Source organism: Miniopterus schreibersii (genome assembly GCF_964146895.1).
Source record: "Miniopterus schreibersii genome assembly, chromosome: 4".
Lineage (NCBI taxonomy): Eukaryota > Metazoa > Chordata > Mammalia > Chiroptera > Miniopteridae > Miniopterus > Miniopterus schreibersii.
Genome location: NC_138105.1, coordinates 23057225 through 23072740, shown reverse-complemented (window position 1 = coordinate 23072740; position 15516 = coordinate 23057225). Strand labels below are relative to the sequence as shown.

The window sequence follows — 15516 nt, the reverse complement described above, 5'->3', positions numbered from 1 at the left end:
AAAATTTTAAAAACATACGCAGTACCTAAATTTCTATTACATTTTAGAGTTGGTATATAGTAATTTGGAATGTATTTTTTTTAAAATAAGTATTTAGCCCAGCCACCGTGGCTCAGTGGTTGAGCATTGACCTATGATCCAGGAGACTGAGGTTCGATTCCCAGTCAGGGCACATGCCTAGGTTTTGGGCTTGATCTCGAGCAGGGGGTGTGCAGGAGGCAGCCAATCAGTGACTTTCTCATCATTGATGTTTCTGTTTCTCCCTCTCCCTTCCTTTCTCTGAAGTAAATTTTTAAAAACATTAAAAAAAATAAAATTTGGGAAAAGTAAGTTGGATTTAAAAAAATACATGTGTTTTTATTGATTTTTAGTGAGAGAGGAAGGGAGAGAGATAGAAACATCAATGAGAGAGAAACATCATCGATTGGCTGCCACCTGCCTGCCCTCCTACTGGTGATAATTCCTGCAACCTGGGCATGTGCCGTGACAGGGAATTGACCTCTTGGTTCCTGGATTGATGTTCAACCACTGAACCACACCAGCCAGACTATAATGTATTTTTATAAATTTAAACCATCTACAAAGTTTTGTTTATGCTTTCCAGGATTTTTATATGCCATTTCCCAAGTGATTGTATAATTATATATAGGTGTAATGAGTTTTGAATCGCTGTATTATTACTGGATTTTGTTGATTGTTTGGTTTATGTGTAATGTTTTCACTTGAGTAGAGTATGTTTTCATGATGATTAAATATTGGGCAGGTTAAACATTTATGTTGGGACAATTTCCGTAATAGAAAAGGAGATAGTTACATGTTAACTCTTAGATATTTAATATATGTGTATATGTATATGAGAAAACTTGATTTAATACTTTTCTAAATTTATTTTTAGGCTTCCTGGCAACACTAGGACAAAAATTGGCTTCATAACATTTGATAGTACAATCCACTTCTACAGTCTTCAAGAAGGTCTCTCTCAACCTCAGATGCTAATAGTTTCAGATATTGAAGGTATATATTATACACTTTAAATTATTGAACTTAGTCATTTGTAGTTTTAGAAATATTTCATGACTATTTGACAAATTAGGAGTGTATGGTATAACTACTATATTGAGGAAAACCTTGAGTGTAATATCATAAGATTGTTGGAATTGTAAGAGTCCTTCAGTTCAGTCCCTCATTTAATAAAAGAGGAAACAGTTATGGAGGTAAAGTGAATTATGAACAAGGCAACAAAAACAAGTTGATGTTAAAATTCAAATTGACTGCCTTTCCCTTCTCCTTTATTTATTCAAAGAGTATTTGAGGATAGACGTTTAAACCAATGGAATAGAATAGAGAACCCAAAAACAAACCATAGCATATGTATGTTCATTTGAGTTTTGACAAGAATGCTAAAAACATTCAATGGGAAAAGACAGTCTTTTTAAAAAAATATGTTTCTATTAATTTTTTAGAGAGAGGAAGGGAAAGGGAGAGAGAAACATCAATTGGCTGCCTCTTGCACGTCCCTACTGGGGATTGACCCTGCAACCTGGGTATGTGCCCTGACCAGGAATTGAACTGGCACCCTTTTGGTGCATGGGATGATGCTTACCTGCAACTGAGGCATGTGCTCTTGTTGGGAATTGAATCTGTGGCCCTTTAACTGCAGCTCTTTATTTCTCATGCCCATGTTCTAACCAGTGAGCAAAACCAGCTAGGGCTGGACAGTGTTTTCAACAAATATTCTGGGAATACTGAACATGTAAATTAATAAAGTTGGGACTTTACCTTAAACCAGACCAAAAAAAATTAACTCAGTGGACGAAAGACCTAAACATAAGAGCTAAAACTATAAAATATAAAACTCTTAAATAAAACATGGGGAAAATCTTCATGACAGTGGATTTGGCAATGATTTCCTAGATATGACACCAAAAGCAAAGACAGCAAGAAATAATAATAAAACGGACTTTATCAATATTAAAAACTATTGTATATCAAAGAACACTATCAAGAGAGTAAAAACGACAACTCACAATAAAAAAGGCAACTCATAGAATGGGAGAAAATATATGCAAATCATATCTAAGGAAGGATTAAATTTTAGAACATCTAAAGAAGTACTCAACAGCAACAACAAAATAACATCAAAAATAGGTCTTGAATAGATATTTCTCTAAAGAATATGTACAAATGACCAACAAGGAAGTAATGACAAAGTACTTAATGTTATTGGTCATTAGAGAAATGTACATCAAAACCACAATGATGTACCACTCCATATCCACTGGTTTGGCTATTATCCGAAAAGGGAAAGTAATAGATATTGGAAGGGATGTGGAAACGTTGGAACTGATGCATTGCTGGTGGCACTGCTGTTATAGCCACTATAAAAAAACAGTGTGGAGAGTCCTCAAAAAATTAAAAACAGAGATGCCATATGACCCAGCAATTCTACTTCTGGATATTTATCTGAAGAAAACAAGAACACTAATTTGAAAAAATATATGCACCCCTATGTTCATTGTATCAGTACTTAACGGTAGACAAAATATGGAAAGGTGTCCATCAGTAGACGAATGGATAAAGATGTGGTGTCTGTATGTGTATATACACACAATGGAATATTACTCATCAATAAAAAATAATGAAATCTTGCCATTTGCAACAGCATGAATGAGCCAAGAGGGTGTTATGCTAAGTGAAATAAGTCAGATAGAGAAAGAGAAACAACATGACTTCACTTATATGTAGAATCTAAAAGAACAAAACAAATTAATAAATAAAACATGACAGAAACAGATCCATAGATATAGAGAAAAAGGTGAGGGTTGCCAAATGGGAGGGGGTGGGGGATGGGTGAAATTAATAGATAAATACAATAAATAAAAATGGTGCAGTGTTATTGAAAACAGTTTGGCAGTTGCTATAAAAGTTTAACACAGAATTACCATTGTGATCTAGTTCTTCTACTTTCCTGTATATACCCAAAAGAAGCATTATTTACGAAGGTCAAAAGGTGGAAGCCACCCAAGTATCCATCAAGAGTGAATGGATAAACAATGTGGTATATACATATAATGGAATTTTATTTATCCTCAGTGAAATTTTTTTAATGATCATTTAAAAAAATTGATCTTGGAGGGAGGAAAAGGGAGAGAAACATGGATCAGTTGCCTCCCACACACGCCCCAACCAGGGATTGAACCTGCACCCTTTTTGTGTAGCAGACAGCACTCCAACCAACTGAGCCACACCAGCCAGGGCAAAAATGAAATTCTGATACATGCCACAACATGGATAACCTTGAAAACATATAAAGTGAAATAAGCCAGACACAAAAGGACAAATATTGTATAATTCCACTAATATGAGGTACCAAGATTAGGCAAATTCATAGGGATTGAAAGTAAAACACAGATTACTAGGGGATAGGGTTGAAGAAGAATAGCGAGTTATTATTTAATGGATATAGGGTTTGTGTTTGAGATGTTGAAAAACTTCTGAAAATATAATAGTGATGGTTACACAACATTACTTAATACCACTGAATTGTACACTTAAAATGGTTAAGATGATACATTTGAATTAACTCAAAGTGGATCATAGACCTGAGTGTGAGACTAAAACTAGAAAACCGTTAGAAGGAAATATAGAAATAAATCTTTGTGACCTTGGATTAGGTAATGATTTCTTAAATATAACAACAAAAGCACAAACGAAAAGAAAAAGCATAAATTAGACTTTTTCGAAATTAAAAACTTTCATGCTAAATTCAAAGGACACTATCAAGAAAGTGAACTGAGAACCCACAGAATGAGAGAAAATATTTGTAAATCATATATGTGATCAGAGAATTACATCTCAATTATATCAAGAACTACAACTCAACAAAAAAATGACAACCTAATTAAAAAGTGGGCGTGGCTCAGCGGTTGAGCATCGACCTACGATCCAGGAGATCCAGGTTCGATTCCCGGTCACGGCACGTACCCGAGTTGTGGGCTCAATCCCCAGTGGGGGGCGTGCAGGAGGCAGCCAATCAATAACTCATCATTGATGTTTCTATCTCTGTCTCCCTTTCCCTTTCTCTCTGAAATCAATAAAGATATTAAAAAATGGGCAAAGGAGTTGAATAAATATACTTTTATTGACATAATATTCTCTATATACAGTTGCCCAATAAACACTTGAGTTATCAGGGAAATGCAAATGAAAACCACCAGATGCCACCTCACATCAGTTAACAAACTTTCAAATTCAATGTTTTTCTCTCAGAATGTCTGTGAATGACTGTGAAAGCACCATGAGTATTGGTTTTGGGGCTACAAGTAAATTTTAGTGAGTAGGCAAATTCACAAGTAAGGAATCAGTGAACAATGTGGATTGACTATACTTCTTTAATTGAGGAGAGCTCACTTCCATCTTGGTGGTTCTAAATATTCACAGCAGATCATTCTTAATCTGTTCACCCAGATACTTACTTAGCATAAAGTAAAATCTAAACAGGTGATTCTCATGGCGGGTCAAGTTGTGAATTTACTGTTGTGTTCCAGCCTCTCAGTGTTATACATGAGCTGATAGATGGAATATCCCTTGCTGGATGTCACATAGAAGGAAAAAACAGGACTTCCAGGCAAGATGGCAACATAGGTAAACGCATTACTCCACTCCTCCCATAACATCAAAATTACAACTAAACAACAGAACAACCATCATTCAGAACTACCTGAAATCAGGCTGAATGGAAGTCTTACAACTAGGGAATTGAAGGCCACATCAAGACTGGTAGGAGGGACAGAGACACAGAACAAGTTGGTTCCAAACCTACATGTGGTGAATAAAAGTTGGTAGGGATATCTTGGTTGCAGAGGTACCCCCTGAGGAGCAAGGGGTCCCCAGCCCAGGGTTGCAGTGTCAGGAAGAGAAGTACTCATAACTTCTGGTTGTAAAAACTAGCAAGGATTTAGAGTGAGGGAGATAGAGCGCTGGTGGAGTCCTAGACAGTTCCTCTAACGGGCCTGCACACAGACTTACTCTGACTCAGTTCTGAGCTCCAGGACTGGGGCAGCAGCTTGAAAGGCACCAGAGACGTACGGGGAGGAACTGAATTGTCTGGCATCAGGGCAAGAGCTTGGAGGGGGCAGCTTTCTTCCAGACAGAAGTGCTATCAGAGGCCATTGTTCCTTTGATGAGCTCTCCCCGCATAGAGCCAGGGGGCAGGTTTAATATCTAACACTCCATCGACCTGGCTCACACTGTTTGCCCTGCCCCACCCATCTTTCAGGCCCACCCAAACTTTTTCCAGTGGGTTTTCCATAGGAAAGGGCCTGTCTTGGCTCATGCTTAAGATTTTCCTAAAATTTCTCAAGCAGCATCTGGCCTCAATACGCCCCATACCTCTCACTAACTGGCCCCAGGCTTGACACTGGTAGCAGGTGGCATTGGTTCACAGCTTGGCCTCTTTTGGCCACCTCCAGGCCCAGCACTAGTAGCAGCTATCTACAGATGGCTTTGTAGCTCATGCAGGGAGGTCCTGGGCAGAACACAGGCAGCAGCTGACTTTGGCCTGCACCTCCCAGGAGGCCCCAGAGCCAGTACACCCAGTAGATATCTTCAGATCATGTTGAAACATCACCACCCAACCACCTCTACAAGTGACACACTCAAGGGGCAGACTCTGTGGGCACCAGAGCCCCGCTGAAGTAAGTCTTGCTCTGTGAGATGGGCCCCTGCACTGCCCTGCTGATCATTCACAGTTGTCAGAGGTCATCGGTCGGTGGCCATAGCCAGTGCTTGTAGCTGATCATCCGAGGGCTAAATCCCTCCCATTGATGTGCCAACAGCAGTCAAGGCTCAACTACAAGAGTATGGTGTACAGAACTCACACAGGGGACAAACCTCGAGTGCCCAGCTTGGGTGATCAGGGACATTGTGCCACTGGACTCTACAGAACACCTGCTTCATTAGGCCACTCTACTAAGCCTGGGAGACGTAGCAGCTCTACCTAATACATAGAAACAAACACAGGGAGGCTGCCAAAATGAGACAAAGAAACGTGCCTCAAATGAATGAACAGAACAAAACTCCAGAAAAAGAACTAAACAAAATGGAGACGAGCAATCTACTAGTTGCAGAGTTCAAAACACGAATTATAAGGATGTGCAAGGAATTTAATGAGAACCTCAACAGCATACATAAAAAAGGACCAGTCAGAAATGAAGAATGCAATACCTGAAATGAAAAATAATTTACAAGGAATCAATAGTAGAGTAGAGGAAGCCAAGAATCAAATCAGCAATTTGGACTATAAGGAAGCAAAAGAACACCCAATCAGAACGGCAGAAAGAAAAAGAAATTTTAAAAAATAAGGATAGTAAGACTGAGACAACTTCAGTGTAACAACATTCGCATCATGGGGTTGCCAGAAGAAGAGAGAGAACAAGAAGTTGAAAACCGATTTGGAAAATTGACAGGAAACTTCCCTAACCTGGTAAAGGAAATAACACATGCAAGTCCAGGAAGTGCAGAGAGTCCCAAACAAGATGAACTCAAAAAGTCCCACACCAAGACACATAATTAAAATGCAAAAAGTTAAAGACAGAATCTTAAAAGTAGCAAGGGAAAAGCATTTAGTTATCTACAAGGGAGTTCCCATAAGACTGTAAGCTGATTTCTCGACATTTAAAGTGATGAAAAGCAAGGACCTACAACCAAGATTATTCTACCCAGCAAAACTGTTATTTAGAATTGAAGGACAGATATAAGAGCTTACCAGACAAGAAAAAGCTAAAGGAGTTCATCACCACCAAACCAGTATTATATGAAATGCTAAAGGGTGTTGTGTAAGAAGAAGAAAAAAAGATAAAAAATATGACAAGAAGCCTAGCCGGGGTGGCTCAGTGGTTGAGCATCGACTCATGCATTGGTTGCAGTCATGATTCCCCAGTAGGGGGCATGCAAGAGGCAGCTGATCCATGTTTCTCATCAGTGTTTCTGTCTGTCTGTCTGTCTGTCTGTCTATATCTATCTATCATCTATCTATCTATCTATCTATCTATCTATCTATCTGTCTGTCTGTCTGTCTGTCTGTCTGTCATCTATCTATCAATCATCTATTTCCCCCTCTCTCTGAAATCAATAAAAACATATTTAACCAAAAATATATGAAAATAAAATGGCAATAAATAAATGTCTATCAACAACTGAATCTAAAAAACAAATGAACAAGCAGAACAGAAATAGACTGATAGATACAGAGAACATTTTGACAATTCAAAATGGGAGGAAGATTAGGGAGGGTGAAAAAGGTGAAGGAATTAAGAAGTACAAATTGGTTGTTATGGAATAGTCATGGGGATGTAAAGTACAGTATAGGGAATATAGTCAGTAATAACTATGGTATCAGATAGTTGTGAGATTTATTGAGATGATTACTTAGTAAGTTATGTAATGTCTAATCACTGGAGTGTACACCTGAAACTAATATAATAATATATGTCAACTGTAATTTAAAAATAGTAATAATTTTGAAATGAAAAAAGGAAAGAAAGGATAATCAAGTATTTGCAAAGATGTGGAGAAATTGGAACTCTCATACACTGCCAGTGGGAATGGAAAATGGTTCAGCTACTATGTAAAGCAGCCTGTCAGTTCTTTTAAAGTTAAACATAGAGTTCCATATGACTCAGCAGTTCCACTCAATACTTAAGAAAATTAAACACAGTCTACACAAAAATATATACATGAATGTCCATTAGCAACATAGCCAAAAAGTAGTAATGACCCAAATGCTTATCTTTTGCTGAATGGATAAACAAAATGTGGTATATCCATATAATAAAAGGATGAGAGTACTGCTAGATGCTACAACATGGATGAACCTTGAAAACTATGCTAAGTTAAAAGGACCTCATAGTGTGAATCCATTAGTATGAAATGTCTAGAATAGGTAAATCCAGAGACAGACAAACTGGAGGCTGCTTAGAGCTTTGGGAATTGTCAGGGAAGTGAGGAGTGACTGTTCATCAGTGAGAGTTTTCTTTTGGGGATGATAAAGGGTCTGGAATTAGATAGTGGTGACTGTTGTACAACTCTGAATCTGTTAAAAATCATGAATTGTATAAATAAAACTTATTAAAATTTTAATTTTTTTTTAAGAAGCAGTGAACGGGGGAGGAGGATGGAGAGACAGAGAGAAAGAGAAGCATTGGTGTGAGAGAGACACAACGATTGGTTGCCTCCCGCATGGACCTCAACCTGGGCCAAGGATCAAACCCATGACCCTTGGATGTGTGGGCTGATGCTCTAACCACTGTACCACACTGACCAGGACTAAAATTTTTATTTTAAAGAAAAAAAGGAAGAAATCTAAACAGTATATTTTTTTATATGTCAGCTAAAGTAAATACTTAATGTTTCAAGTTATTTGTTGGTATTTTTATAAACATTATAATGAAGCTTATTTTTTTGTAATAATAAGCAGTACACTAATGTAGGAAATGGTACCCCTCATAATCTTCCACCATCACCCATATTTCCTTCTCAGTTTGCTTCCTTTTCAGGAAAGTAATTTAATTCCTAAGCAAGAGTAAATTTGAGTCCTGAGAAGCTCATCTGACGTAGTCTACTTTCTGATTCATTTGATTTTGTAGTCCCATAGGTGGAGGTACTGGTGGGCACCTTATTTATGAGAAAGTATTCTCTTTTTGAGTGACAGTCTCTTGATGGGCTGTGTTATGTCTATGTAAAGACAGAGTGTTCTTGTGTCAACCTGTGTCATCTGAGTCAACCTTTTAAAAATATTATTGAATTTAGAGAGGAAGGGAGAGGGAGAGAGAGAAACATTGATCAGTTGCCTCCTGTATGGAACCTGACTGGGGATTGAACCCGCAGCCTGGGCATGTGCCCTGACCAGGAATTGAATCTGCAACTTTTTGGTGCACAGAACAATGCTCCAAACAACTGAGCCACACCCGGCAGGGTGCTGGTTTTTTTTTTTTTGCTTTTTTTAAGTAAGTGTTTCCTTGGCTGGCTTCCAGGACTAAGCAAAAACATAAAGCAGAATTCTGAATTGTCTTTAACCTAAGAAGCAGAGCCCTTGTGCAAACCCTTACTGAGTGCTTATAGATCAATATTGTCTAATTGGGAGGCTATTTACCTTTTCTACAAGAACAGTTAAGTTGCAATGAATACCTAAAACATACATACATAGACATGTGCTATAGTAGTGGAGGAAGTGGCTTTTCTGTAAGTATGGGCATAGTTACTTATAGCAGTATTAAGTATTTGGAACACTTTTAACAATTTAAAAATTTATTTCTTCTTTCAGATATTTTTATACCTATGCCAGAGAACCTATTAGTAAATTTAAATGAAAGTAAAGAGGTAAGGCACTTTTTCCTGTCTGGCATGTTTAATTGCAATATTGAAGGAATATATTTTTGAAATAAACATTGAGTAAAATTTTGCTTCTTTCTGTGACATTTCTAAGATGTATAGCATTTTATATTTTGCTATTAATTAAAATTCATCAGAAGAACTGCCCTTGAGTTTGCCCTTAACTGATTGCTTTCAAGTCTAATGTAGCAAGTTATTTGTAGTTGGATAGAAGATGAGCCTATTCCATTAAGGAGGAAAACCTGAAGGAAATCTGCCTTTCCAGCCATTTGGGAAATTGGGAGGGTTGCTGAGATAAGTTTCTGGTCACTACTTAGAAGCACTTTAGCTAGGCTGCTTTCAGTGCCCTGTGCTTTTCTGATTCGCAGAGTGTCATTGGGGTCAGTTCAGAAGAAACTCTTATTACCTGCCTGGAAATTGCCATGACATAATACAGTGAGAGGTGAACAGAATGTGTCTGAAGGGGGGATGTTGTCTACCCTGTATATGCATTTATGCCGTAGGAGTAACATTTTAACTAGCAAGTCTATGGTCTCAGCAGTTGGCAATGGTGACTTCGCAATAGTGCGATGTATTTTTTCCCATTCACTCCTCTTTATTCGTACATCCTAACCTAAATAGGTAGTTGTTATTCGTTTTGTTTTTCTTCTGTTGTGATTATTACTAGTTTGCAAATTTACTGGATATCTTAGATTTTGCAGTAGTGAAAAGTTAAACTCACTTTGGATCTGAAAAGAATACAGTGTGTAGAGGTGATTGAGAAGGCCATATTTCATGGCATTAAAATAAATCAAATCTCTAAACTGTGATGGTTCTTTTGGATACATTTTGGACTTATAGTCTTGCTGGACTACTGCATGTGCAAGAACTGTAAGGCCCCAATTTTTATTTGTCTTGCTTGCCAATTTATAATGTTTATTTAAAATGGCTTTCTTGTCATTTGACCAACTTCATTGTTTACTGTACTGTCTGTAGATTCTCTGACCATCATCATGACTTGATGTCTTGTCTGTTACATTAGTTGCTGACTTTCTGTGAAAAATATTTTTTCAATTATAACACTTCTGAATTTTCTTGCTTTATTTCACAAGCTTGTCCAAGATTTACTGAAAACTTTGCCACAAATGTTCACCAAGACCCTGGAGACCCAGAGTGCCTTGGGTCCTGCACTTCAGGCTGCCTTTAAGCTGATGTCCCCAACTGGTGGTCGAATGACTGTCTTTCAAACACAACTCCCAACTCTTGGGGTGGGAGCTCTGAAACCACGAGAGGAACCCAACCAAAGGTCATCTGCTAAGGTTAGAAGGTCATCAAATCTGTGAAAAGATTTATGCTGGTGCTCTGTCTGACCACACAGCTTGTTTTTTATTTATGTTTCAGTTGTGGAGAGGAGGGAATATGAGGAAATAGATAAAGCATTTCTTTCTTATGTAGACTTTTCTATTTTATTACATAATTTTCTACCTCATTTTTAGATCTTTAGCAGGCCATTAGCAATGCAGCCTGCCTTTGATGAGAAAGGCAGACTAAGAGAATAAGCTTGCTACGGACAAAGTAGAACCAGTAAAAAATACTCATAGTTTGGTAGCTTGACTCCTATGCATTGCTTTTGAGCATCTTGTGTCTATAAACTTAGTTTGAGATGTATATTTCTCAAAAGATTATGAGAAGCCATAATCTATAATGATTATGGTGTTGGTCCTGGAGTCAGTCTGCCTAGATTCCACTGCTTTTTAGATGTGTGAGCTTGAATAGTTACTTAATTTCTTTGCCCCTCTGTTCCCTTATAATGTGAAAATAATGATAGTACCCACCTCTTATGGTAGTTAAAATGACTAAATAGATATTACACATAAATTGTTTAGAACCGTTTCCAGCATACTAAGCATTTAATAGATTTTTGAAATTAGTATAACAGATTTATTTCTTTTTAAAAGTAAAACAAAAGAAAAAAACTCTTGAGCAGTTCATGTTTCTTACTGAAAAACCAGAAATATTCCAAAGTAAAAGTAAAAGGATTTTGTAGAATACCCAAGGATAATTGTTAACACCTTGGTATGTATAGATAGAAATTTAAATTTTATGACAACTTAATGATTTAAAATGTTTTTCCTTTTTAATTTATTATTAATAGGAAATTCACTTAACGCCATCCACTGACTTCTATAAGAAATTAGCCTTGGACTGTTCTGGTCAGCAGGTAGCTGTTGATCTGTTCCTTCTTAGTGGACAGTATTCGGATCTGGCTTCTCTGGGTAAGTGTTTCCCAATGATTATTTTTCTCAAAGGAGTGTCAAAATGATATTTATATAATGGTATTCTAAATAGAAGACAAAGTGCCCAGCCGGGCGTGGCTCAGCGGTTGAGCATCGGCTTAGGATCCAGGGGATCAGGGTTCGAGTCCCGGTCAGGGCACATGCCCCGGTTGCGGACTGCAGCAGATCAATGACTCTCTCATCATTGATGTTTCTATCTCTCTCTCTCCCTCTCCCTTCCTCTCTCTGAAATCAATAAAGATATATTTTAAAAAAATAAATATCCCGGCCGGGGGTGGCTCAGCGGTTGAGCGTCGACCTGGGATCCAGGCGATCGGGGTTCGATTCCCGGTCAGGGCACATGCCCGGGTTGCGGACTTGATCAGTGACTCTCTTATCATTGGTGTTTCTATCTCTCTCTCGCCCTCTCCTTTCCTCTCTCTGAAATCAATAAAGATATATTAAAAGAAAAAAAAATTTTTTTTAAAATAAAATAAATAAATAAATAGAAGACAAAGTGAAAGAAATTTAATTCCCTTGGGAGAGTTAGTTTAGTCTATTATAAACCCTACAGTCTTCTACTCTGAAAGTTTATAATAGAGACATTTATATGCTACTATTTAAAGGAGTGAAATATTCTTCTTTTAACAGTATCTGGGGAGGTTAAAGAAAGATTGATTCAGATGCCTGTAGTTACTTTGGTGTAGTAATGGTAGTCAATGGCAGAATTTAAAAGGAGTGTGTGTTCTTTTCCAGGTTGTATTTCTCGGTATTCAGCAGGTAGTGTCTATTACTATCCCTCTTACCACCACCAGCACAACCCAGTCCAGGTACAGAAATTACAGAAGGAGCTACACAGATACCTCACCCGGAAGATTGGCTTTGAGGCAGTCATGAGGATTCGGTGCACTAAAGGTGGGGGTACTATATTTTGCATTTATGTAGGAGTATATGTTGCTTTTGATACCACCAGTAAATACACATATTTTTACCTCATCTCAAAATTTGCTCTTCTGAGATATTTTTTTTTACTCTGATGCAATATGTAATTAGGAATAAGAATAAACTTTTTTTTTTAAGGGACTATTTTGAATATACTAAAAACCACTGGATTGTACACTTGAAAAGGGTGATTTTTATAGTATATGAATTATATCTCAACAAAAAAAGATTATATCTCCAAAGAACATAAAATATATTACTGATGGATTTTTATTTCACTTACTAAACAGTAGTAGTGGAAGGTCCTTTTTTTAAACAATTTTTTTTTAATTGTGGTAAAATATGCATAACATAAAATTTACCATTAAATAATTAATTTTTAATTGTGGTAAAATATACATAATATAAAATTTACCATTTTAACCATTTTTTAGTGTACCGTTGAGTGGTATTAAGCCCTTTCTCATTGTTGTGCAACCATTACCACCATCCATCTCCACAAGTAGGAGATCTTCTAAGGTAGTCTCTTATCGCCCTTCACCTGCTACTAACGTGCTTTGGAAATAGTCTGACAGTTTCAGAATGGCTATGTCCAATTTGTTTTTCAGGATAAATATTTTGTGGCTGCTAAATGATAACTATCTTCTTATGAAAATGGGAAATTATAATTCTTGATGCAGCGTTTCTCCATATTTTCAACCTGTTCCTAATCTTTTACTCAGATTTTAAAATATTATTGCTCTATACTTACCTGGCAGAAGAGATGCCACGATCATGAAGGTGGTTTTCCCAGGGTGAGGCTTATCCATTGCATTCTGGATGTGCTGACCCCAGCGATTTCCCCAAATGTGGGAAACTCAACTGTATAATTTGTGGTAGCGGGGGACTGTATTCACGCTCTCCCTTGAAAAGAAGGGGGAAAAAATATTATTGCTCTGTAAGAGGGTATGAAGCAATAATTTTTTTAAAGTGGAAAGATATGCCTGGCTGGTGTGGTTCAGTGGTTGAGCGTCTACCCATGAACCAAGAGGTCACTGGTTTGATTTCCAGTCAGGGCACATGCCTGGGTTGTGGGCTTGATCCCCAGTAGGAGACGTGCAAGAGGCAGTTGATCAAGATGTTTCTCTCTCATCAGTGATTCTATCTCTCTATTCCTCTCCCTTCCTCTCTCGCTAAAAATCAATTAAAACATTTTTAATTGATTAGATTAGAGTGGAAAGATTATATGGAATATGTAGCAAAAAATGGATATCCAAAGATAAGGCTCTGTAAATCTATTAGGTAGATATTGAAATCTATCAGTCAAACCATGTGCTAAATGAAGTAAGTGGTTACTATCTATCACTGTAATAAAAAGAAAATACGGCCCTTTCCGCACTACCCAGAGAGGGGCCCACATAATTTAAAGGGAAACTTGCACAATATCCGGACCCCTGATGTCCTACAAATGAAGGAGGAGGATGTCCTCGAATTCCTCGAAGCAGGAACTCACTTAGGTGGCACCAACCTTGACTTCCAAATGGAACAGCACATCTACAAAGGAAAAGTGATGGCCTCTACATCATAAATCTGAAGGGGACGTGGGAGAAGCTTCTGCTGGCAGCTCGTACCATTGCTGCCATTGAAAACCCCGTTGTTGTCAGTCATATCCTCCAGGAATACTGGCCAGCTAGCTGTGCTGAAGCTTGCTGCTGCCACTGGAGTCACTCCTATTGCTGGCTGCTGCACTCCTGGAACCTTCACTGACCGTATCCAGGCACCCTCCAGGAGCCCTGATGTCCGGTGGTCACTGATCCCAGGGCTTCACCAGCCCCTCACAGAGGCATCTTATGTTAACCTGCCTGCCATTGTTCTGTGGAACACAGACTCTCCTCTGTGTCATGTGGACATTACCATCCTGTGCAACAACAAGGGGGCTCACTCAGTGTGTCTGATGTGGTGGATCCTGGCCCAGGAAGTATTGCCCCTTCCATGGCACCATCTACCCTGAGCACTCATGGGAGATCATGCCTGATCTTTACTTCTACAGAGATCCTGAAGAGATTGAAAAGGAAGAGCAGGCTGCTGCTGAAAAGGCTGTGACTAAGGAGGAATTTCAGGGTGAACGGACTGCTTCAGCTCCCAAGTTCAGTGTTGCTCAGCCTGAGTTTACAGACTGGTCTGAAGTCATGCAGGTCCCCCTCTGTGCCCATTCAGCAGTTTCCTAGTGAAGATTGGAGTGCCCAGCCTGCCACTAAAGACTGGTCTGCAGCCCCTACTGCTCAGGCCACTGAATGGGTAGGAACAACCATTGACTGGTCTTAAGCTGTTCTTCCAGACTCATAACAGAACGGCAATAAGGTTTACAGAAAATAAACAGTTTCTTAAAGAAAAGAAAAAATGGTTGAATGAAGCAATAGAAAAGAAACATGTAGTTCCTTACATAAGGTATCAAATGAGGTTGCCATATCTCCAAACAACTCACAGTATTAGCATTGCCAATAACCAATAAGTTATCACAATAGCTTTCTGTTTCTGTTTTCTTTCTTTTTTTTTTTTAAATAAGAGTTTTGTTCAGATAAAATTTATATACCATACAATTCACCATTTTGGTTTTTTTAATCCTCACCTGAGGATATATTTTTTTCATTGCTTTTCAGAGAGAGTGGAAGGGAGAGAGAGAGAAATATTGATGTGAGACAGACACATTGATTGGTTGCCTCCACACTCACCCCGACTGGGGCCAGGGATTGAGCCCTGCAACCCGAGGTATGTGCACTTGGCCAGAATCAAACCCGGGACCCTTTAGTCCAAGGACTGATGCTCTAACCACTGAACCAAACCAGCCAGAACCCGAGGATATTTTTTCCCTTGATTTTTCAGAGAGAGTGGAAGAGAGAGAGAAACATACATCTACATGAGAGAGACACATCAATTGGTTGCCTCCCTT

The 15516-nt window shown here is 38.3% G+C and overlaps 1 protein-coding gene and 1 pseudogene across 2 annotated transcripts in view; both read left to right on the top strand.

The window, feature by feature from the left end:
* SEC24A (SEC24 homolog A, COPII coat complex component) overlaps nt 1–15516 on the top strand; it is a 70878-nt gene that overhangs the window by 32185 nt on the left and 23177 nt on the right. The window contains exons 11-15 of the mRNA XM_081134141.1: nt 896–1014; nt 9323–9378; nt 10482–10688; nt 11525–11645; nt 12402–12560. Of these exons, the coding sequence (XP_080990267.1) occupies nt 896–1014; nt 9323–9378; nt 10482–10688; nt 11525–11645; nt 12402–12560 (662 nt within the window). The remainder of the gene's footprint in view (nt 1–895; nt 1015–9322; nt 9379–10481; nt 10689–11524; nt 11646–12401; nt 12561–15516) is intronic.
* Nucleotides 14029–14891, top strand: LOC308555721 (small ribosomal subunit protein uS2 pseudogene; annotated as a pseudogene). The gene has a single exon. The product of its transcript is annotated as a small ribosomal subunit protein uS2 pseudogene (transcript).